Below are 25,335 nucleotides of genomic sequence, written 5' to 3'. Positions count from 1 at the left end.
GATCCCAGGTAGGTGGCGGCCACTGCGCAAATCCAGCTTTCGGCTGCTTAAATGGATTTATGTGTGCACACGGGGATCTTTGGTCACCTCCACCAAGATGATACGTGGCAAAGTTAGTGCACGAAGGTTAGTCCAGGTTGACGCAGCACACAAAGCACAGAATCACAACAGCGTTAACCTTCTTCTAGCACTGAACGTTGCTACCACTTTGTCGTCTTCTGTGTCACTGTTTCTGATCGTTGTCTTCTTTAGCGTCCAGCGATGCAGGGCATATATGTCACAATATTGCCGCTCAAATGATACAAAATTTCAATCTGGAGGTAGTCCTCTTATAGCACGATAAACGAACCGCGCGCAAAAGCAGACGACCAAAATGCCCGTCTGCTCACACAAGTCACGTTCGCGGACGCCGGCGTCGTCCGCGCTCGAATTGAGCGTCGTCTGCGGCGCCGTCTGTTAGTGGGCCATTCTATCTCGTTCCCTTGTCATGACGATCGAGCAGTACTTTTTGAATGTAGCTTTCCCTAGGCTGCACACCTTGAACGACCGTTATTGGTAAGCAAATTTAGTCGGTATGGCAGTATATCAGGCTACAAGAGAAGCTTGCGGAATTCGGAGAAATACCCAGCGGATAACGAGCCTGTCGGCAGTATGTACGGCTTCAGAAACCATATTTTTAACGGCATTTTAAAAAGATTGCCTCCGAAATGATGTGGCATACTTTCTCACATATTTCTTCAAAAATCTCGCCAGATCAATGATTGTCATCTTGTCTGGTGCTCTGCGAAACGAGAAAAATGCTGCGGGTAAGTTGTGTTTACATTTGTTTCTATGGGCCGCCCTCTATAAACCACTCGCACCACTATACATTTCGGGATGTTTAAAAAGACTGCGCCTTTGTAATGGCATTTCATGCTTTCGAAGTCTGTTCTAAGAGGTTCATGGTTGCTCTGTACCAAAAAAAAAAAACAAACAAACAAAAATAAAAACATCAGAGGTGCCCCTTGAGAGCAGAAAACTGCTTTGAAAACTTTCTCTTCCATGTATTTCTGCGGACTTAGCATTGCACGTATTCTTATGACCCTACTTTGCACCCCCGGGAAGCGTCGTCGTCGAGAGCACCCCCTTTGTTTGTAGACCTGATGTTGGTATATATCTATTTTGGGTGGTCATTCACATAATGGGGTAGCCTATAGACTTTTTGCTAGTGGGAATGTATGATATAATGGGCATGCATGAAAGTATATGTAAATAAGTGAATAGCGGAGTGCATGTACGCGAACGAGGATCATCAAGAGAAGCCGGCAGGTGGGAGCCATTAACGCTGTAACATCGTACTCTTTAAGGCGGAGCTGATGGGTCCCTCCAATTTTTTGCTCTATTTCAACTGGTTTGCCTCAATTGGCATGACAGGATGTATGCTGCCTAAGATGGCAACACAGATTACCCAGCCTAGGAGTAGCGTGTCTGACTCGGGGTTCAAGTGTCCCGGAGACTCGAATTCCCGTCTCAAAAGACGTGCTATTTCAGCTATGATCTGTGGTCACGTGATGTCGCTGAAGCCAATGATCTCTTATTTTGTGGCCATGTCACATTCCACCTGCTCGTGAGGACAAGTGCACAGACAGGCAACGACTTTTTCTACGCCACAGAAGCATGCATAGTGCCGGCGCGCTAAAAAAATTCAGAGAACGAACCGAGGTTGTCCACTGCTCACCAATCCGTCACCTTGGTGAACCAGCTCAGTTGTCTTTATTTTTTTTTCTTTATTTCTTATCTATGTGTAGGAACGCACAGCTGAGGCAAAATGCTGAAAAACCTGACGAGGCCTCGGCGCCCGAATGCAGTTTAACAGAACAGTGAAATGATACCTTAACAGTGTAGGGATACATATCCGAGCATAAATTTTAAACAACCCCGTTGCGGTGGTGCCGTGGCTAGGGCGCTCGTCTGCTTTTCCGAAGGATGCGGGATCGAATCCCGGCCACGGCGGTGGCTTTTCAAGAGAGGCGAAAAGCTAGGCGTCCGTATGCAGTGCGGTGCCAGTGCACGCTAAAGAACCCCAGGTGGTCTAAATTTCCGGAGCCCTCCACCATAGCGCCCCTCATAGAAGAGCGAGTTGGTGGGCTAGTCGGTTCTGCATGGAGATGAAAAGCCCAAGGGACGGGACACAATGTCTGAAACAAAGAGACGCACACAGGCGCTGACTGCTGAATTTTTGAGTTCTACGGCGCATTTCGGTCCATGGCTGAGAACATTTTGAACATCGTGCGGTAAGACAACGTTGTCAATGGTGTTCTCGAGATTCCAGGCCTCAGAGGGCTTCTTTGGCATCCAGGTGCGTAGCTCGCGCATATGTTGTTGCCATAGGAGTTCCACCGTGCTGTCCAGCATTCGAGCACATTCCTTCCAAGTTACGTTGGATGCTTGGCTGGAGTGCAACTGAAGGTAAAGGGCTTCTATTTAGAGGCGGGTCTGCCGCTGCCACTCGGACCAGAAGCTCCAGGATTTGGTTCCCCTGGCTGGCTGACAAGGTGAATCCGTCAAGCATAGCCAAAACTTCGGGGGGTGCAAACTGTTGGCGAAGGCCGAAAGACACTGTCCGAGACCAGCAGACAGCAACCCGAAAAGCCAGCAGTCAGCACCCATGTGTGTCTTTTTGTTTCATTCTTTGGGTCCCGTCCCTTGCGCTTTTCCGTCACCTAGTGTTCCCGGTAGCCTGAGTCAATTTGGGGCTTTAACACCATAAACGAAACCAGTTTTTAAGCACATATGCGACAAAACAATTGTTATGAAAGAACACTGAACAAGGGTAGAGGGCGGGGAGCCTCAGTTCGCAGGTCGAGCGAATGTTTCGACAAGCGGACTTGTCTTCGTCTGGGCAGAACGATCTTCACTGGCAGGGGTTTAAATACGCTTTTGCTTCCCAAGAAGAAAAGCTGGGTAGGGGGAATGTGGGTTAGAAGAAAGTAGGTCAAGGAGTGTGGAGGGAGAGTGTAAAGAGCATAGCACGGGAACAAAAACGGGAACAACGGGGTCGTCGTTTTTGTTCCCGCGCTGTGCTCTTTGATTTACAATGTCTAACCAACACGCCCAGTCTTATTCACTTCTGGAGGGGGAGGATGGGTGAGAAGTATGTCATGCAGGAGAAAAATATAAAAAAAAAAGTTTCTTGGGTATGTATTTCTCAGCTTGGAACCAGGGATCCCTTGGCCTGCAAAAAATAAAAAAATAAAAGCCACAGTACCAGTAAACACTACAATAGGGGGTGGATGATTAGTCACGACCTAAAGCGGGTTCAGAGCAGATACACCTTCCTTAAAAAGGGACAAGCTTTTTAAAGGGCCCTGATAAGGAATATATTAGCAGGGGAACAATTCTTAAACACTTTCTGCAAAGGAGGAGGGGGGGGGGAGCGAGAAGGACAAAGAAACATAATAATCCCACACAAAACCACACCTGGCACGCAAAAAAAAAAAGAAAAACCGAGGGCCAACTCAAGTTGGAAGTGATAAGGCGGAAACATGTTTGGATAAACAGGTGCAGTTTATGCTATTGTAGAGGGGGATAGATTCTACATGGGCTGTGAATAAAGTGCACAATTTACGCTATGTGGGATTGTTTCCCTGAATAGTTATGGTGCAGAGGGAATATATTTAGGGATTCTAAGGTTCCTTTAGAGATATTTATTCCTGCTGGTTCCAATGTTCTAAATTTATTGATTAGATATGCCTCTCTATATTTTCTGTCCCTTACAGATTTAAAGCCTGACTGGAGATGATATAATTTAATTTCTTCGAACTTAAGATCTTTCTGATTGAAATGCTGGGAAACTGTTTTCGGGAGGTTTTTGTTTTCCTTATAAAGTTTTTATGAGGTTTTTAGAACTCCCATGAATATATCATGGGAGTTCTAGAATCCAATATACTAAGTTCATTTCCGGAAAAGCCACTTATATACCTTCGCTATATTGACGATATTTTCATGATATGGCAGCATGGATCAGACTCACTCCAGACGTTCGTCTCGAATCTTAATAATCATCACAGTAGCATTAAATTCACTTGTCAGTCGTCACAATTAAAAGTCGACTTTCTCGACACCATGGCGTCAGTGGAAAATGGAAAACTTAAAACTTTCTTGTACAGAAAACCAGCGGATAAGCAACAATACCTAGATTTACGAGTCATCATCCGAGATATTTTAAGCAAGGAGTATTTGTAGGACAGGCGACACGGCTTAGAAGAATATGTAGCGATGATAATGACTACCTAAATGAACTACATTCATTGAAAGCAACACTACTTCAGTAGAACTATCCCGGTAACTCCCTTAATATGGCCCTCAAAAAGCAAGCAATTTAAATCGCAACGATGTGCTCACGAAACGACCAAAGGCCAACATTGAACGCCAGGCTTCTTTTGTAAGAAAATACTCCAATGCCCTTCCAAACATAAACAATATACTGCGGAAATACCACTCCATGCTAACGTGTAATGAACGCCTGAAGAAAGTATTCCCGGAGGCACCAAAGATAACATACAAACGTAACACAAACCTCATAGATATTCTAGTACATTCTAAACTTGACAAAGCATCCAACACAACCACATCCTTGCTCTTGACCTAGATGTAAGACATGCAATCATATACAAAAAGACGCCAAGGTTAAAGTAATGCAAGCGATTTCACTTTTCACATAAAATCGGGCTTTAACTGCACATCTTCAAAAGTTGTCTACCTTCTAGAATGCTCCTTCTGTCATAAGCAGTACATTGGAGAGACAGGGCAACCAATGAACATATGGTTTAATGGCTATCGGGCAGACACAGGCAAAAACCTCTCGAAAGGAGTTTCCCAGCATTTCAATCAAAAAGACCATAAGTTCGAAGAAATTAAATTATATATATTCTCCAGCCAGGCTTTAAATCTGCAAGGGACAAAAAATAGAGAGGCATATCTAATCCATAAATTTAGAACATTGGAACCAGCAGGAATAAATATCTCTAAAGGAACCTTAGAATCCCTTAAGTATATTCCCTCTGCACCATAACCATTCGGGAAAACAATCCCACATAGCGCAAATTGTGCACTTTATTCACAGCACATGTACACTCCATTCCCCTCCGCAATAGCATAAGTTGCACTTGTTTATCCAAACATGCTTTCGCCTTATCACTTCCTACTTAAGTTGGCCCTCGGTTTTTCTTTTTTTTTTTTGCGTGCTAGGTGTGGTTCACTGCGGGGTTATGTTTCTTTTTCCTTCTAGTCCCCCCCCCCTCTTTCCTTTGTGGAAAGTTTTTAACAATTGTTCCCCTGCTAATATATTCCTTATTAGGGCTCTTTAGAAAGCTTGTCCCTTTTTAAGAAAGGTGTATCTGCTCTGAACCTGCTTTAGGTGGTGACTAATCGTCCACCCCCTATTGTAGTGTTTCCTGGTGCTGCCGCTTTTATTTCTTTTGCAGGCAACAGGATCCCTGCCCGGTTCTGGGCTGAAAAATACATACTTAAGAAATATTTTTAAAAATATTTTTTGCCCTCCATGACCTACTTTCTTCTTACCCATCCTCCCCTCCACACTCCTTGACCTACTTTCTTCTCACCCACTTTCCCCCTCCCCAGCTTTTCTTATTCGGAAGCAAAAGCATATTTAAACCCCTGCCAGTGATGATCTCTCTGCCCAGATGAAGACAAGTCCACTTTCGAAACGTTGATTTGACCTGCGAACTGAAGCTTCCCCCCCCCCCCCCCCCTCCTCTACCCTTGTTCAGTGTTCTTCCATACCGTGTAAGCCATCTTCTTCCTCTCGTTCTAAAAGTACTGGTACACATTCAATATCAACTGGAACACAAAATGTGCAGAAAACAAAATCAACCGAATATTTACAGTTATACATGAATCTGGCATGAACATCCAGTAGTAAACTGCTAACATTGGCGATTTGTACAATCGACATTACCAAGAAAATTCCATCAGCGTGTAAAGATAAAAGGTCAATGGAGAACTTCAAATGTTATAAATTGAGGAAAACTGAAAAATTGTTTGCAGTCAGATATACTTTAATGTTACATTTAGATATAATACTGCTAACGGAGAAATCAACATTTAGATTAAGCCTATTAAGAACCGAGGAAACTTTATGGGTAAACGTCTGGTGAGTTCGAAGTTCATATCTGCTTGGGCTGTTATATGGTATTGATGTATCCAGTCTTTGTCCATGGATGTACTGGAACACGCGGAAGTAACAAATATAATCGACCTTTAACATGCTGTGCTAGAGGAATAATGGCGCAGTACAGGCTTGTTATGGTCTTCCATAATACTCTTTAATCATGCTTAAAACCCTTTTTCAAACGACCATGACTCTGCAGATTTGTATGGGTTGACGTACCCGAATTACGGACACACTAAGTGAACCGCGAATAATGTAAAACATAGTATATTGTACTCTTGACACAGAGCGGTACGTGCTTAATTAGGGATCTTATACCGACAACCTTGCTCAGGCCATCAACTACGAGGGACGTTGTAAAAGTAAGTTTCGTCATTTATTTTCACATGGAATTTCTTTTTACCCCTAGAAATGCACCAATGTGTCATGGAATGTATAACTTGCTCTATTTGTCGACATATTCACCCCCAACATTCATACATTTTTTCATAGCATGCAATCAGTTTGAAGAACCCACTCTGGTAAAAGTCGGTGCCCTGCGATGCAAGGAATTGTTGCACAACCTGCTCCACCTCCACACTGCTTTTGAAGTGGCGTTCAGAGAGTACGGCTTTTAATGCAGGAAACAGGTGAAAGTCCGATGGGGCAAGATCTAGCCTTGTAGACCGGGTGATCCAGTCGCTCCCATCCAAAGCGACGCATCTGATCTTATGCGAGACTTGATGTGTGTGGCTTTGGTGTACCATCGCAGGGCGCTGACTTCTCTCATAGTGGGTTCTTCAAGCTGATTGAACGCTGTGAAAAAATGTCTCAATGTCGGTGGTGACTATGCCGAAAAATAGTGCAATAAATGACGAAACTTACTTTCCGAACGTCCCCCGTAGTCCGGAAATGTGAGTGCTTCAAAAAAGATTTTCAGTAAATCAAAAAATTGGTAATTTATAGTTATTGACTTGTTTTTGTTGCGTATTTTCATATATGACATTTAAAATATAACGTTCGATAGTATTAATCGGTCAGAACGTAATATAATTTATTTCAGCCTAAATCTAAGTTTATGAGCCCGTAATCGGACATGCAACGTTTTAATGTAAGAATTTATTATCTTCTAGAGCAGACATCGAACGGGTTGTAAGGAATGCATTGGTATCGTCCGCATATATGACTATGTTGGTTGATTCATGTATTCAAGAGATGTCATAAGTGTGTACTATGAACATAAGGGGTCCTAATATAGAGTTTTGAGGGACACCTTGCTTAAGAAATAGTGTCAGAACAAATACTACCTACTACCATGTACTGTGATCTATTGCATAACTTCTCAGCAGATTAGAAGCTACGCCTCTTACACCATAGGCAGATAGCTTTCTCGAGATGATATCATGCTGAACACAGTTGAACGCTTCGCGGAAGTCTAAGTACAGCCCCAGAGTATACCTGCGGTGCTCAGTGCTGTCAATGATTCGGTCTTTCACCGTTAATAAAGTTCGTTTTGTACATTTGCCTTTTATGAAGTCTTATTAGGAGGGTTGTATAACGTTCTTATTAGAAAAAAATGCTCTAGCCTACTGTTAATTACGCTTTTAAATACTTTACACAGTACTGGAAGATAAGATATTGTTCGGTAATAAAAAAGATACAGAAGAACAAAAAAGCAGACAGGTTAATCAGGTGATGTTCAGTAGGCTGTGCTACACGGTGGGGAGGGGGATAAATGGAAAAAAAGGAAAGAGCGGAAACAATGTTGTCACGTGTCCATCGACCTTTAATAAAGGAACAGAGGGCGTGCACTTAAAAGTTATAGCTTAAGTCTATAGTTAATTTATAGTTATAGGTTAAGGATATAGTTGGGAACTCAACCCCGAGTCCTTTACGAACTTCAGGAGCGCCTTCACCGCTTTCCTTTGTGATGAAGGTCTTGTCCAAGGTTGCGAACGTTTTGCTTCTATTAGAGGACGAGAGTCACAGCTGCACTGAACTCGCTGAAACCGAAGGCAGTCATAAAGTATGAGCTGAAAAAATTTATCACACCCACACTGCTCACACGTTGGAGAGTCTGCCATTGCGATGAGCTGGGAATAGGCATTTGTAAATACCACTCCCAGCCACAGGCGGTACAGCAGCGCAGCGTCCCAGCGGGGGAGGCCGAACAGTATTTGCAGTTTAAGTAAGGGTGAAAGCAGTGCGAACGGGATGTCCAGGCTGCATGGGTAGACCACGACTTTATAGTCTCGTTTCAGACGAGCAGTCGAAGGTACCTTGCTGCGTCGGCTCTTGTCTGTGGTATCTGAATGTTGGTTGTATCTTGAGCCGATCGAGCAGCACCGACAGCTAAGTCGTAAAACTGGCATGGAATCATTTATTATTGTAGTGGGCGCAGACGAGATAATAATCCAGAGTAATAACTAGTGCACTTGAAAAGAGGCGAGTGACTAATGAAACCCTCCTATACTCTTTGATCGTCTGCAGGTCGAACTTATCCTTTAATCTAATGACGTCACAATTTTCGCATTTCCGCACTAGAACTTTTGTCCACCATAGTCCAGACAAATTTCCAAGATACCTTTTTCTTGCTCGCCATTTATGCTGACAGCAACTGATTATTGGCTGGCATAAGATGCTCATTGACATGAATCACCCCTTTGTCATAGTAGCCAAGCTTCTAATTTGTAATATTTTGCTTGATTGCCTTGACCACAAAAGCATGACACTGGTTTAGGCGTACAAAGCTGGCGGCAATGTTTATCCTATCTGTGTTTCGCATCGGGATCTTGTGGCATATATTTACATCATCATCGTAGATTGGTTCGTCAGTAGTCTCCCCAATCTTCTTTACTGAATTTCTGTGTTTGGATAGTCAATGACAGCTCCTTACCACTGACGTCATGCTTGAACGTCAAAGGCAGAATTCGTTCGAAAGACAAATGTCGATGGTCGCCGCGAAGCACGGGAATGCAATTAAAAAAAAAAAACGCAAATTATCGGCTCACTTTTGAAACTCGTACTAGTCGTGCACGTTCAGCGGCAGTTGCTTTGCACAATGCAACCATTTGATGGGCAGTTTTTCAACAAACTTTGTCTCGAACTCTATTGCGTTGTTTACCGCTTGTCTGCCCTTCACATGGGAGAAGGATGAAAAAACAGAGAAGCAGCCAGAAGCGCAGATGCCATTTGTGACACAAGCTAAACTATTAAGGTGGCAATTTTAGCTTGTCGGTAACACATGTCAAACAAATCTAGCGCAGGGACAAGCAAGGACACACAAGCGCTAACGTCCAACAATTTATTAAATATACACGACATGGTGATACATTGCGCAGGCGCAGGAGGTCTAACAATTTCAGTAGTTCCTCAGATAATTTAGTTCCTTTCGAGATTGTCCAACAGACCCTTTCGCGATGCACAAGTCACCTAAGCTATCTATGACTTCTGCTTCAGTGATTTCTCGGGCAAATTTGCTAGGGTTCTTGGTTATGACATTGCATGCTCCATATAGATAGGTACACAATCTTCAGTTTCTTCAGTGTGCATAAAGAAAACCACCTCTTTTTTTTTTTTTTTTTACATTCTAACGTTGCTCGCGAATGGAGTTCGTTCAGGCACTTTCCACTCTGATCTATATATTTCTTTCCGCATGTCAAGGGTATGCTGTGAACAGTTGATTCCATACATTCAACGAACTTGGTTACATATTTCGTGGTACACCAACCCTTTTTCGCAGGACCAGGTCTTGTCAACTTGCAGAATTTCTGCAGCTCTTCAGTGGCTGAAAAAACGACTTTCACATTTGCCCGTTGTACAATCTTTTTCAAGCGATAGGACAAGTCGTGAATTTATGGAAGGATAGCCACTTTTTGCTTATTTGCTGAAAGAGGAGGTGGGCACCTAGGGGGGAAGAAGAGGTCAAGGTGATCTTGTTTGGACGATTCTATGCCGTTTAAATCTCTTTGTAGCTGCAGCCTGTTACAAAGCTGTTTCGCTTTAGTTTTTAGCTTAGAAATAGACCGCTTCAGGTGAGGTTCGAAAGCATTAGCGACTGCTTCCAGGGCCTTTGAATGGAACAACCCGTGGGACATGAGAGTAAAACCGCCCTCTTTGCCTGCAGGCAGCACACAAAGTTCGTCTTCTTCAGTGTTGAAACGCACAAGGTGGTCGTTCCCTTCAGGGCGATTGTCTCTGACACGTGGCAAAAGTGTATTGCTCTTTTCTTTCTAGAAAAGCTCAGCCTGTTGCAAATCGACGATCCCTTCTTAGTCAAGGACTCCCTGCATTGCTGTTATTACTTACGTAAAGTCTCCACCGCTTCAGGGTTTACGAGCTTCCTCTACAGATATTAAGGATTTGTTTTATTCCTTGTCGCAAGCTAGTTTGTTTAGTTGTGTTCAAACCTGCATTGACAAGTTTGGAGTCATTCCCTCCCAGAATGCATCGGGTACGTCTAGCAGTGGGTTTTTAGAACATTTAAGCCTTTATCTCAAGTCCAATTTTATTCATAGGGACGAGTCGCCATATATGCAAAAAAAAAAAGGGGGGGGGGGGGGGTGCTTAGCGATCTATACTTGACCGAACTTGACAGAGCGCTTTGCAGCCACCTTGTTGACTTAAAGGTAACAAAAGTTTTTAGATACGTTGACGACTATTTAATCTTCCTAGACTGTGATTCTGGTTCCTTCGAATCACTTGCCTCTAACATACTAAATTTCATACGCACAGACTTCTCGCCTCTAGTCATTATTCATAAGTTGCCATCAGGGGACAGTGTCCGGCTCCTTGATATCAACATTTTATTTCAGGACGATCAGATTTACTGGAAAAAATGAGCCACGCGCCGACAAGCCACTGCTCCCACAGGATTCTGCGCACTCCAAACTTGTTAAGAGGGTAATTGCAAAGTTATGCCTATCTAATGCCATAAAAAAGTCCTGCCCTCAGCTAATGGCAGCAAATTTTGCTGAACAAGTACAGAGCCTAACTGACGCCAGGTCTCCTAAGCATGTCCTTGCAAGTATTTCCGAAATCCTTCCGAATCAAATCTCTTCCCCTCTAAGTATCCTACCTCCTCTTTCAGCAAATAAGCAAAAAGTTACTATTATTCTATTCATTCACTTTGTCCTATCGCTTGAAAAAGATTGTACAAAGGGCCATTGTCGAGGTCGTTTTTTCAGCCTCTGAAAAGCTGCACAAACTCTGCAAGTTGACAAAATCTGGCCCTGCGAAAAATGGTGCGTGTACCACTAAACATGTAAGCACGTTCGTTGAATGTATGGAATCAATTATTTAATACCATTGACATTCAGAAAGAAATATATAGGTAAAAGTGGAAAGTGCCTGAACGAACGCCTTCGCGAGCATCGTTAATGTAAAAGAAAAGAGAGGTGGTTTTCCTGATGTGCACTGCAGAAACTGTCATAATCTGTTGAACTATCTCGAAAGGAACCAGATTATCTGAGAAAGTATTGAAATTGTTTGTCCTCCTGCGCCAGCACAATGTGTATGTTTACTGCCCTGTGGTTCACAATAAACTGTTGAGAGTTAGCGCTCGTGTGTGTTCTTGTTTGTCCTTGTTCTGTCCCTTAAACGCTTCCACGTGGCAAAACAATGGCTTGTAGTCGTCAATAGCGGTTGTGGGCTGTGGCCAGGTCCGAGAGCAGTCTTTTGTCAGAGTGCTATGATCGAGGCGATCCAGAGCGCAGCGCAGCATATGTCTTTTGGTCGCAACAGCAGTGCATTTTACACGGGACGGGACTGACATGGCCGCAGGGTTGAGCGACATCACGAGACCACGTGACATGGCGGAGTTGATCTTATCAGCGTGCACAAAACACTTATAGCAGCAGCATTGCTTTGAACGCTATCGCATTCCACTATGAAGACGATAGCGTCCGCGTAATTATTAAAGTGTGTTTTTGAATAATGGGAAATTATAGTGCAATTATTTTTGTACTTGGAAGATAATTCATTAGAATGTAGAAGAAAACGACCACGCGCCGCCTATGCGGTCTAAAACATTGACCTCCGAGTCCACGAGCCCCTTTTTTCCCTATCCTTGTTTGTTCAACCATATGCCGGGTGTGCCAACTAAATGTAAAGAAGTCTTTAAAAAAAGTGGTCTGTCACCACCCAGAGAAACCAATGCAGGGGAGTGGAGAGTCGCATGGCCTAGTGTGCAGTATGCTTGTTCTTTAAACGTCTTTAATTAGTGGGCCAATGAGATAGCTTCCTAACTGTTGGCTTCGAGAACAAGTGTCAAAGGAAACGTTGTAGATCGTCTTAAAAACTGCTGACTAAAGTGGTTAGAAAAACTACCGCTTAGAAAATGTTTTGTATGATATGCTATATAGGTATACCGGACGTTTCTAAAGGGTCAAAAATTAAAAAAAAAAAAAAATGTAACTGGCTTTGAATTTATTTCTCCCTGGGGTTATGTTAGGGGCTACGGCGGGCACTAAGTAAGAGGGAAAATGCTTCAATTATATCGCCAATAAGCAAGAAACATGAATTTTAAAATATTTATTTTAGGAGGTATGCTGGTATTTGCGGAATTGGAGCTCGTCCTCCAGCTATTATAGCCGAGAAAAAAAAAAAAAACTCTTGAAGGGCCCACAAATAGCTTTGACAAAGCCCTGATAGGCGACTTCACTCAGTAACACAAAGCTGGCCTACCCAGAGGTTTTGTCAATATGTTGGCATCACCCGAGAGCCAGATGGGCGCGCGACAGTTCGTTGTCTGTTTCCGCAGCCTCGTAGCCGTCGCGTCGGTACCCAACGCGCACAGTCATTTCGCTTGCAATCCGGCATCATAGCGCCGAGGCGGCCTACTTTGGGCGCCTCCGGTGGCGCTGTGTTATGATGTGAAGCCACTTAGCTGGCTGATATCTGTAGGTCTTGTGTAAGGTGTAACAATATCTTTTCAGAAGAATATGAAGCGAAAGCTTCACTACCCGACCTCGGGTCAAGGTCAGAGACTGTTCACGTTTGGCCTTTAATGAGCCAGATGACATAGAGTGGCTATAAACAAGTACCATGCGCCACCTTTGATCTTTGATTGGAAGTGCTGCTATGGGCAGCGAATATATTGACACTTACAAAAAAAAAAAAGAAAGATGACCTAGCTCTGTTATGCCTGGATATACGTAGCGAAAAGCAGTGACTACCTTGGGATCAGAAGAAGTTAATTTCTCCAGTCTTCTGCGCCGTTCACCAGCAGCTAAACTCTCCTTGGCATCCATGTCGAGCGCGTATAAGTTCACCGGCGTTCTACAATTCGTTTACAAGGAAAGGAAAGGCGCAGCATCTGTCACTCGCGGAAGACAAGAAGCGTCGCCCGGCGGCGTTGGAGCGCACTTGTTCCCGCTTTGTCCTTATAGCTGATGGCAGATGAGTGACGTCACATCCTTGACCTCACCCTAATTGAGTGACTTAACTATTTTAGTCTTTAGTACTTTCAAATTGCGTGCCAATCGCAGTATCTGTAACTCGCGGAATCCCGCTATTATCCTCACGGTAGACAAGCGGAATTATGTAGAGTGTTTCACGACCACAGCGGTAAAGCGCTCGGCTGGGGATCCAAGTGATGGAGGTTCGATTCCCGGATGAAGACTAATTTTTTTGTTAATGAGAAGGAGTCGCACACCTATTAAGCGTTGCTAGGCAACACCGGCAGAGATTGGCGAGGGGGCTGTACAGCTGGCCTTGGCTGTGACGTCACTCGGTCGCGGCATACGGCATACGCGAAGCTCGGCTCCGACACTTGTAGAGAAGCTTTTCGGTTTAGAATCTGTCTCCACCGAAAATCGAGCCACTGTCCCTGCTACCCCAGCCAAGCGCGCAAACCACTGCACGTCAGGCCCGTGAGAAATAGATCGTATATGAATTCTCCTTCTCTAGCGTCAGGATGGCAGTAGCGGTGATAATGACGAGGCAGTTAGTGATAATGATATTGATTGCAACAGCGATGATAATGATGGTATATTTAGTTGATAATAATGATAGTATTGATAGTGATGATGATGACGATTAACGAGGATTGTAACCGAGCCTAACGAAGCTTTCGCTTCGTCTGAGCTCAGCAGGGTTAAGTTAGAGCAATTCTTTTTCTAGGCTATACTATTTGGAGGACGAGTTTACATTCTACAAATGAAAATATCCCCCAAAGTATAAAATTAAGAAGTCAACCTATTTAGTTAATTAGCGAAGTAAATAACATTTAAAGAATTCTGCCTCTTACCTGGTGGCCACCATAGCCCCTAATACAGCTTCAAGAAAAAATATGACCAGTTACCTTCCTTTTAAAATGTTGGACATGCTAAAAAAGAAAAAAAAATACACCCAGTGCATTGTTTTGTAACGCATAAGCTAGACGTTTATGTGGTATGAAAAGCTTGGGAAATGAGTTTCACCCCTTCTTGAGTAAAGCAAAAAGCCTTATGTCATGGCACAATTTGGTTACAGCCGCCCTTGCGTCATCACGATGTGATAATGGTAAGCTTCGAGAGGTAGGGCGTGCATGCAGATCAGTGTTGCCAGGCTACATTATCTACGAGCCTGCTTGCAGGCGTTATTATTGGAACCGTAAAGAAGTAGTTCCGATTAGGTGGGCAGATCACCGAGAAAGAGGAAGAGGAAGTGATTTTGCAGACCAGCTGACTGCAAGTTAGGCCACCCCTGCTCCGGTCCTGCTCGCTACCAGCGCCCGCTACCAGTGCCTGGATCCCCACTTAACACTTGGTGGAGGTCGCGGGATTTCTCTTCCATTTCCTCGCCCGGGAGCTCCGCAGCCGCCGAATTCCTACCTCAATGACAGACTCCAGCACTAACACCACCGGCCCCGCTACCTCGGCCCCTTCTATTCCATGCTCCGGGATGCTTCGCCGGCGGGACCCGCCGTTCTTCAGCGGTACCGACGATCAGGACGTGGAGGACTGGCTTTCGTCGTATGAACGTGTAAGCACCCACAATAAGTGGGATGACATCTTGAAGCTTAACAACGTGATATTCTACCGCACAAAAGTCGCAAAGTTGTGGTTCACAAATAACGAGGCTGACATTCCAACTTGGGCCTCGTTCAGATCTCGCTTTATGGATGTCTTCGGTCACCCTGCAGCCCGCAAGCTTCGCGCCGAACACCGTTTGCGCGAGCGGGTGCAGCAGAAAGGAGAAACATTCACTAGCTACATCGAAGACGTTTTAGATTTGTGCCATCGTGTAAATGCATCGATGACTGAAGCTCAGAAGATTCGCCACATCATGATGGGCATCCATGAAGGCGTATTCAACATTCTCATCGCCAAACAGCCCCGCACTGTAAATGATGTTGTCCCGATGTGTCAAAGCTACGACGACCTTCGTCGCCAACGCATCGTCCCTCGACAACCTGAAGGCACGATCGCGGCTATGTCTGATGGTACTGTCAGCTCTGCACTTATCCAAGAAATCAAGGACTTCGTACGGGAGGAAGGTGCCCGGCAATTATCGCTAATTTCAAACGTTCCGCAATCCAGCTCACAACTTGCTTCGAACATACGCCAGGTTATTCGGGAACAAGTTGCCGAATGCACTTCTGCCCCCTCGACAACCAACTCTTCATGCCGCTCCACTCACAGCTCCGCTCATTCATGCCGACGCTGTCGCGACGCCCGGACCCACTCCACTGTCTTATGCTGAGGTTGCCGCAAGACCACCCCCTCCTGCATTTTTCACTCAGCGTCAGGCGCCACTTATTCTATGCCCTTGGCGCACATCGGACAATCGGCCGATTTGCTTTGCATGTGGTCTCCCTGGCTATGTTGCACGCCTGTGCCGCCGTCGCCCGTCCCGGTACGCTTTCGATCAGAGCCCGGTCACCTACGCGCAGCCGCCGTCCCCTCTCCGTGCGCCCCCCCCTCAGCCCTCGTCCACTTTGACCACTTCTCGCATGACAACCGCTCAACCTCTCCGCGCCGTCGCTCTCCGTCGCCGATGCGTCGCCGTTCTACCTCACCAATGCCGGAAAACCACTAGGCGCAGTGCCGCAGGCAAGAACTGCGCTTTCGTCGAACAGTGAAAGTCCTGCTTCGCCACCGAACAATTTAATCGAAGTTACCGTTGAAAATGTTTGTACTCTTGCGCTTGTAGATACTGGTGCTGCTGTGTCGGTTATTGACGTTAGACTGTGCCGCTTGTTACGAAAAGTTGTTCTGCCGTATTCTGGGGTTTCTTTGCGCACCGCCACTGCTGAGTACATCAAACCGTTCGGTACCTGCACGGCTCGAGTCACCATTCAGGACGTTCTCTACGTCATCAGTTTTATCGTTCTTCGTGACTGCTCTCATGACATTATTTTAGGGTGGGACTTCTTGTGTCGCAATCGCGCCGTAATTAATTGCGCTCGTGCCGAGGTAGAGTTTTCTGCGCTGAGCACCGCACCGACCGCCGTTAACGTTCTTGGGGAAGCCAAATGCCACGTTGCGGATGCTGCTGATATCCCGCCTTTATCTGCCGCTATTGTGCCTATAAACTGTGCCTCTCTTGATGATTGTACAGTGCTCTTCACCCCATCTTCCCTTTTCGTCTCGCGACGCTGTCTTCCCCTACCCTGCACCGTCCTTAGTGTACGATGCGACCGAACCGAACTAGCCATTACTAACGATACGTTCTATCCACTCACGTTGCAATGTGGCGAGTGCGTTGGGCATGCCGACCCTGTTCGATCAGAAAATTTTGTTACCGTCCCGGCGCTTCTCTCCGCCTGTGCCGACACAATCTCCGACAGCATAAGTGCCCTTAGCCCACCTCGTTCCTCGTCTTCTTCATCGCCTCTTGCTGCCTTTGACAAAGCCATCGACAGTGCTCGCGCTCCAGATCAACGCGCCAAGCTCTTCGACTTGCTGAACCGATTTCGAACTTCCTTTGACATCCAGCAGCCATCCTTGGGTAGGACATCGACTGTTGCCCGCCACATCTATACTGGTACGCATGCACCTTTACGCCAACGTCCTTATCGTGTATCAGCCTCAGAGCGCCGCATTATTGATGAGCAAGTCGATGAGATGCTCAGTAGAGGTGTTATTCAGCCCTCCAGTAGCCCTTGGGCGTCCCCGGTCGTTTTAGTCAAGAAGACGGGTCTATTCGATTTTGTGTGGACTACCGCCGCCTTAATGCGATCACACGAAAGGACGTCTATCCGCTACCACGCATAGACGACGCGCTGGACACTTTGCATGGAGCGGAATTTTTCTCTTCAATCGATTTACGATCTGGCTACTGGCAAGTTCCAATGGCTGAAGACGATCGCCCCAAGACAGCTTTTGTCACTCCCGACGGGTTCTATGAGTTCAACGTGATGCCGTTTGGCCTGTGTAACGCGCCCGCCACCTTTGAACGCATGACGGACAATATTCTCCGCGGTTTGAAGTGGCACATATGTCTCTGCTACCTGGATGACATCGTCGTATTTTCATCCGACTTCGCGACCCACCTAACTCGCCTTGAAACTGTCTTGCAATGTCTTAGCGACACTGGTCTGCAGCTCAATCTGAAAAAGTGCCATTTCGCCGCTCGCCAACTTACTATTTTAGGGCATTCAGTGTCCAAGGATGGCATCCTTCCTGATCCATCTAAACTCCGCGCTGTCGCTGAGTTCCCGAAGCCAACATCTATCAAGCAACTACGCAGCTTCATAGGCTTATGCTCCTATTTTAGGCGTTTCGTTCGGAACTTTGCGACCATCATTGCTCCTCTGACGCGACTTCTCAGCGCCTACAAAGATCTTTCTACCTGGTCGCCGGCTTGCGATACTGCTTTTACGAAATTCCGCACGATACTTACCTCACCCCCAGTATTGCGCCATTTTGATCCAGCTGCTCCTACCGAAGTGCACACCGATGCCAGCGACGCCGGCCTCGGCGCTGTTCTTGCCCAACGAAAACCCGGTGTTGATGAATACGTTGTGGCGTACGCAAGTCGAACACTGACCAAGGCCGAGACCAACTACTCGGTGATAGAAAAGGAATGCTTGGCAATTGTTCGGGCGCTTCAGAAATTTCGGCCATACTTGTATGGGCGCCCATTTGATGTTACGGACCACCACGCTTTATGTTGGTTGTCTCCACTAAAAGACCCCACCGGCCGTCTCGCCCGCTGGTCGCTTAGACTACAAGAGTATGATATCCGAGTCATCTATCGTACAGGGCGTAAGCACTCCGACGCAGACGCTTTATCTCGCTCGCCAGTGTCGCCTGACGCTCCGTTGTCCCTGTCTCCAGCTCCGCCTTGTCTTCCTTGTCCATCGACGACATGCCATCAGAACAGCGCAAGGATCCGTGGCTTACATCACTAATCGATCTTCTTACGAACTCGTCACTTTCACCGGCTCCTCGTGCCCTTCGTCGTCAAGCGCAGCATTTCGCCCTTCATGACCGTCTTCTCTATCGACGCAACTATATGCCAGATGGCCGTAAGTGGCTGCTCGTCGTACCTCGCCACCTCCGAAGTGATATCCGCGCATCTTACCATAACGATCCGCAGTGTGGCCATATGGGTGTATTTAAGACTTATGAACGGTTGCGACAGCGCTTTTACTGGCGTGGTATGTATACCTTCGTCAGTAAGTATGTGCGTTCGTGCATCGATTGCCAACGTCGCAAGCCACCTCCTCTCCATCAGCCAGCTCCACTACAGCACCTTCCGTGCCCATACCGACCATTCGATCGTGTTGGCATCGATTTGTATGGACCTCTGCCGTACACACCTGCAGGAAATCGTTGGATAATCGTGGCCGTCGATCACCTTACTCGCTGTGCGGAGACAGCAGCACTTCAGGATGCCACCGGACCCACTATAGCGTCCTTTATTCTTCATTTCATTCTGTAGCACGATGCCCCCCGTGAACTTCTAAGTCATCGAGGCAAATCTTTCCTATCCGAGGTTATCGAAGCGCTCCTACGCGAATGTCAAACCATCCACCGGACAGCCAGCGCGTACCACCCAAAACGAACGGACTGACAGAGCGCTTCAATCGCACACTAGGTGACATGATGTCCAAGTACATCGCCTCCGATCACTCCGATTGGGACAAGATTCTCCCATTTATAACCTACGCCTACAACACCGCCGTTCAAGCAACTACCGGATTCTCGCTATTTTTTCTGCTGTACGGGCGTGAACCTTCGTCTCCACTCGACACCATCCTTCCCTACCGTCCTGATATCTCAGAGTATACATCGCTTTCAGCAGCTGCCAGGCACGCTGAAGAATGTCGCAAACTTGCTCGCTCACTCACTTCGGACGAGCAAGTCCAGAAACAAGCGCACAACGACAGCAGCCACTCTGTCCACCAATTTTCTCCCGGTGCTTACGTGTGGCTCTGGGTCCCATCGACACCACCCGGTCTGACCAGCAAGTTTATTTCCAAGTACCACGGACCCTACCTAGTGCTCCAACAGACTTTTTCCGTGAATTACCTAGTTGAACCGCTAGCCGCTTCCACCGACCTTCGCCGCCGTGGGCGTGAGATTGTTCACGTCGACCGTTTGAAGCCTTACTACGATCCCGCATTCCTTTCGTCTCCTTGAGTCGCCAGGATGGCTCCTCTTTTCTGCGGGGGCCAGATTGTAAAGAAGAAGTTCCGATTAAGTGGGCAGATCCCCGAGAAAGAGGAACAGGAAGTGATTTTGCGGACCAGCTGACTGCAAGTTAGGCCACCCCTGCTCCGGTCCTGCTCGCTACCAGTGCCTGGATCCCCGCTTAACAGAACGTAGTTCTTTATTATAATTTTAAGGTAAAGTTTTCCAGATGCGTGTGTTCCACATCAGACCGTTTAATTTAAATGTGTCGTCCCGTTTATTTTACTAATTTTTGTATTCAGAACGCTATTCGATTGTGTAAATGGAACGTTTTTGAAAAAGATTTACACGTAAATTCCATTTACTAACTTTAGTTCCTAAGATTAGCAGTCAACGAGCAAGCATTCTTTGCGCCTTTGCAAGGTATTTGTGTATAATTTCTTATTACCTCGGATTGATGGTTGGGCACTCCTGCAGGAGCTAAAGTCCGGGAGCACATCTACAAGGCCTTCGACAACATCTACCCCATCTTGAAAAACTACCAGTCGGCGTGAAATTTCCCGCGTAGCCAAGCTACCTCTGAATAAACGCCTCTGCACTATCGGGAGAGTCTTGTCTGTTGTGCTGAGCAGCGAAGATGTCGCTGTTTTTTGCTCGCTCTTTCTTGAACCCGTGTCTTTCCACAGAACACGCATACCAGGGGCTCTATTCTAGACAATTCACAATTTTGTTCAAATTGTGACGTACGCTTGACGTGCGCAGTAGGACTGAGCCAGGTTAAGTAAGCGCACAGTCGTGTTACGAATACTGAAGAAAGAAAAAATGGTAGAAAAAAAAAAGCCCGCTGCAGTCTGCTATTGTATACATTAGCGCCAAGTATGAAAAACGGCGATACTCCACGAACCGAGCTGCTGCGGTGCATTCCGCGACGCGGACGCCTCGAGTTGCAATGAGAGCGAGTGAAACATTTTGCGGCATTGCGGTCTCAGTGTATCGTGACCTACTTGCGGTCGGACATTCGGCAGCAGCTACGCACGGAGAAGCTGAGCGAGTTTACGAGACGCGAAGAGCGTTACATCTGAAGAGTGAGTGAACTTTATTAACTGCTCGGGGATCTTTTTCTTCGCCTCTTCAACCGAGGCTGACGAGCGGTTGGCGCCCCCAGTCCAGGGCACCACTGGCTTTCGCCAGTTTGCGAGCTCTTGTGACCAGGTAGAGCTGAGCCTCCGGGTCTGAGCTGGCCAGCAAAGCCTCCCACTGTCTTTCATTTGGGTTTTCAATTTTTTGTAGTTGATGTGAGCTGCATTCCCATGTTATGTGGTACAGGGTAGGGGTCTTCCCACACCACGGGCACTCGTCTCTGAATGTCGTGGTATGTATCATGTGTAATATGTGTAAATTAATGAAGGTGCCCGTCTGTAGCCGCCTCAGATCTATGGCCTCCTCGTTGCTGAGCTTTTTATGCGGCTCCGGATATACTTTCCGCAAGCCTCTATAGTGTTGTAGTATTGTGGTGTAGTCAGGGTCAAGCGGAATCAGGTCCTCTGTCCCGAGACTGTTGGGCGCACGGTAGGTTGCATGTCCTCGTGCTACCCTGTCTGCGTACAAATTCCCCGTGACCCCTGCATGCCCCGGAATCCACACTAGTGTTTGAGTGCATTGTTTTGTTGGCTCGCTTGTGGAAGAAAGGATTTGGTGCGCTACCTTAGATAATTTACCCCGTTGAAAATTTCTGCATGCGGATTGAGAGTCTGACAGTATCGTCAGACTCTCTCCCGTTTCTCTTCCTTGCCTAATGGCCAATGCGATAGCCACTTCTTCTGCCTCCGTGACTGTACAGTTTTGGATCGAGGCGCTAACTACCTCCCGGCCTTCGCAGTCTGTGACCGTGGCTATCGCCCTCTTTGCGTTGGTTTCGTATAAGGCTGCGTGTCTTGTTGGCCAAATGTTTTTTCATAATACTCTGCCCTTGCCTGCCTTCTTCCCGGGTGTAGGCGGGGGTCCATGTTTCTAGGTATGGGCCGAACTCGGTACCAATTTCTGACTTCCCGCGATACATCTCTTGTCTTGTTATAAACCTGTAGGTGTGTGCTATATCCCAGTCTTTCCAACACCCGTCTTCCCGTCCTCGTTTGTAGAAGTCAGTTTAGCTGTGACTTGATTTGGGCTTCTGCTAATTCTTGTATTGTATTGTGCAGACCCAGAGCTGCTAGTTTGTGGTTCGGTGTGTTCTTGGGGAGCTTGAGTGCGGTCTTGATAGCCATTTTGATGATGGCGTCCGCTCTGTCTTCCTCTCCTTTGGTCATATTGAAGTAGGGTAGAGCATACGCTACTCTGCTAATAACGAGGCTCCGGACAAGTTTGAGTGTGTCGGGCTCCTTCATCCCCATCTTTTTGCTGGTCACCCGTGCTATCATTCGGGCGACTTGCTGGGTCGAGGTCTTGAGCAGATTAAGCGTGTGTTGACACCTCTGATTCGATTGGAGCCACATCCCCAGGATCCTCACGGTTGTCTTTTAGGGCACTGTCTCCCCTTGTAGCCGGATCTCGAGCTTGTGGCCTTGATCTGTGGGAGCAGAGCGGTTGCCCTTCCCTCGCCAGAATCTGATCAGTTCTGATTTTCGTGATGAGCACTCCAAGCCCCTCTGCTTTAGATATTCTTCGATGACAGATGCTGCTTCTTGCAATTTCGCTTCCTTCTCCCCGAGTGATCCTGTGGTCGTCCAGATGGTGACGTCATCAGCATACATAGCGTGCTGTATGCCCTCCACCTTCTCGAGGCGCCTGGCCAGGCCAATCATTGCCACGTTGAACAGCGTGGGCGAAATGACTGCTCCTTGAGGTGTCCCTTTGTTGGGCTGGGAGAAGGTCTCTGTTTCTATATTGCCAATCTTGATTTCGGCCGTCCGGTTACTCAGGAAGCTCCTAACGTACTCGTAGACTCTGGTTCCACAATTCGTGTCTGCCAGGCCATCTAAGATCGCCTTGTGACTAACATTATCAAATGCACCTTTACTGTCCACTGCCAAAACTACGTGTTCTGCCGAGCGTGGGATACCTGTCAAGACCTCTTCTTTAATCTGCAGGAGAACGTCCTGGGCTGATAGCTTTTCTCTGAAGCCAAACATGGTGTCCGGCATCTGAGCGCTATCCTCTAAGTAATTTTTCAGTCTATTACTGACAACCCTCTCGAAAATCTTTCCCAGGCACGAAGTTAAAGAAATGGGCCGCAAATTCTCTATTGCCAATTTTTTCCCGGGTTTCTGGATCATGATGACCACCGAGTGTTTCCACTGCGCTGGCACCGTTCCTGCTTCCCAATGCTTGTTCATGAAATGCGCCAGTGCCTTGATATTGCTCTTGCTCATGTTCCGAATTATGGCATTAGTGATCTTGTCGTCACCAGCCGCTGTGTTTCGAGTGGCACTTGCTATTGCCGTCCGGACTTCTTCCTCCGTGATCGGCTCGTCCATTTTCGGATTTGGGTTTCCTTTGTAATCTTCTGCGTATGGATATGGATCCTCTAGGTCTACTCCGTAGCATTTGTCGTAGACGGCTTTGATCACATCTTCCTTCGTGCCTGGGAATGTGTGTAGCAACCGCTCCAGCGACTTCTGCCCCTCTCGCTTCTGTTTGGTGGGGTCCATGATGGCTTTTAGAATTCGCCACGTCTTGGAAGTGCTGAGCGTCCCCTGCAGAGAGTCGCAGAATTTGCCCCAGTTGGCTCTCGTCAGTTGTTCAGCGTACTCCGCCGCCTTCTTTGTGATCTCCACAATTTTCATCCTAAGCTTTCGATTGTGCCTCTGTTTCTTCCATCTTCTTAACAGTCCCCTCCTCGCTTCCCACAGGTGGAGTAGATGGGCGTCTATTTCTGGTGTCTCATTTGTGCGTGTCAGTTCTTGGGTAAATCTCTGCTTGTTTTTCCGCAGCGCCCCGCACCAGCTATCAAGATCCTCAATTTCGCCTTGGTCCTCCCCCTCCGCTTCTCTGAAAGAACGGCAACCGAATGTTCGTAACGGCTTGGCACAGAATGGGAGTGGAAAGTGGCATTGCTCCTCATTAGCGCCGATGACATCTTAAGTTCATTTATCAGCGGCATTTGAATGCAGGAAATAAAACCATTAACGACCTAGTCGTAAACAGAAGGAAGCGACAGATTTGCGAAGCAGCTCCAGCACTGGTGAAGAGACGCCTGCACAGCCGGCATGATCCATGTCCGAGGACAAGGCTCGCAGTCTCAAAGTAGCAATTCGTGTTAGCCACTGGCTGTGCTGCCCACCTTTTTTGAACAGCCGCGTTATGACCAGCTACCATCAGGTGAGCAAGTATACTTAAGTTTATGACGTCTTGTGTTAGCTTGAGTTGTGTAAGCGCGGAAAGCAGCTCAGAAAGAGAGAGAGAGTAAGTGAGTGGGTGGGGAACTGGGCCTTACACTAACCCAGTCACACGGAACTTCTAAAGTCTTTACTGCAAGGGAGGTTTATTGCATTAAAGGAGCGGAACTAAAAAGTGGCGCAGCTACACGGCAAATGCAAAGGAGATGAATATGATGATGATAATTTACGTATTCTCCGTAGGTATGTAGACGATATCTTTCAGCTTAAGTTATAAGTGAGCAAGACTGCCCTTGCTTATGTTAGGGAGACTAAAGCCAACTCATTAATAAACAAAGATTCTGAGGGTTTGAAGTGGGTGCTTAGTAACAAAAGTTTTTCTTTTATCCTTTCCATTCTGACCGCTTAGACGCGCACTCGTCTTTCCGCCTTTTTCGCATTCCGCGCTCTCGCGTGCGAGGTGTAATTTGCTAGTTCGGATTTCGAAGAAGTTTTAGTAAGTTGTAATCAATCAACGTGCGTGTTACAACCACAACTATGAGTGACGAGAGCCAGGACAAGCAAAGTGCGAAATCGCCTTGAGAATTACCGGTGTGGCATCTTTGCGCGCGGCGGCGGACGCGGTGGTTCTCCCACAAGCGGATAAGGGCCCAGAACGTTCACGTGGTCCTCTGGCCGCATTTCTCGACGTGCACTTTTGCGTGCCCGCCTGAGATGCCTGAATTTCACAACCGGCTCCATCGACATTTGGCCGAAAAATAAAATACAATATGTTTAATAAATCACATTAAATATATAAAACGGCTGAATAAAGTGAGACAATATGAAATAAATAGCAACTAGCGAGCAAACAACAAAGCGACAAATGTAGGCACAAGCAAAAAGCAACGAAGAAAAAACACCGCAGTAAACGCACATCTTCTAGTTGACTCTAGCACTTCACAACAAAGAGACACGTAGGTCGATGCGGCTGCTGAAGACATTCGCAGTCTTCTATTAACACTCGAGATTTTTAAACTTCATTGAAATGCAAAGTTAACGCCTAAATAGAATCGTTTAGGGCTAAATATAATACTACAAATTATATTTGTGTCAGCGTTTTGGGTTTTTTTTTTTTGCCCGCTCGGTGGCGCTCAGGTTTGGGCTAGCTCCTTTACGCAGCTGAAGGCCGCTAACGACCGTCTTTCCCGCTACGAGCCTTTATTGCAAAGGCCTCACCACTCTGCCGTGTAGTTGCGCGTCAACCGCCTTTGGAGCAAAGAAAGAGGCCTTACAAGTGCCCGTGTGA

At 46.7% G+C, this 25,335-nt stretch overlaps 1 protein-coding gene across 5 annotated transcripts in view; it reads left to right on the top strand.

Moving 5' to 3' along the window:
- LOC146206698 (uncharacterized) overlaps nt 1-20,320 on the top strand; it is a 102,542-nt gene extending 82,222 nt beyond the window's left edge. For 3 of the 5 annotated variants that reach the window (XM_084591504.1, XM_084591501.1, XM_084591499.1), the window contains one exon: nt 20,191-20,315. In XM_084591504.1, coding sequence (XP_084447630.1) covers nt 20,191-20,267 — 77 coding nt within the window. In that variant the 3' untranslated portion in view covers nt 20,268-20,315. Of the gene's footprint in view, nt 1-20,190 lie in introns of all 5 variants that reach the window. The other 2 variants (XM_084591502.1, XM_084591500.1) reach the window with 2 other exon arrangements.
- The last annotated feature ends 5,015 nt before the right edge of the window (nt 20,321-25,335 follow it).

Source organism: Amblyomma maculatum, chromosome 1 (genome assembly GCF_055883805.1).
Source record: "Amblyomma maculatum isolate TAMU_Amacu chromosome 1, ASM5588380v1, whole genome shotgun sequence".
Lineage (NCBI taxonomy): Eukaryota > Metazoa > Arthropoda > Arachnida > Ixodida > Ixodidae > Amblyomma > Amblyomma maculatum.
The sequence above is the reverse complement of the archived record's forward strand: the minus strand, read 5'-3'. Positions and strand labels throughout refer to the sequence as shown.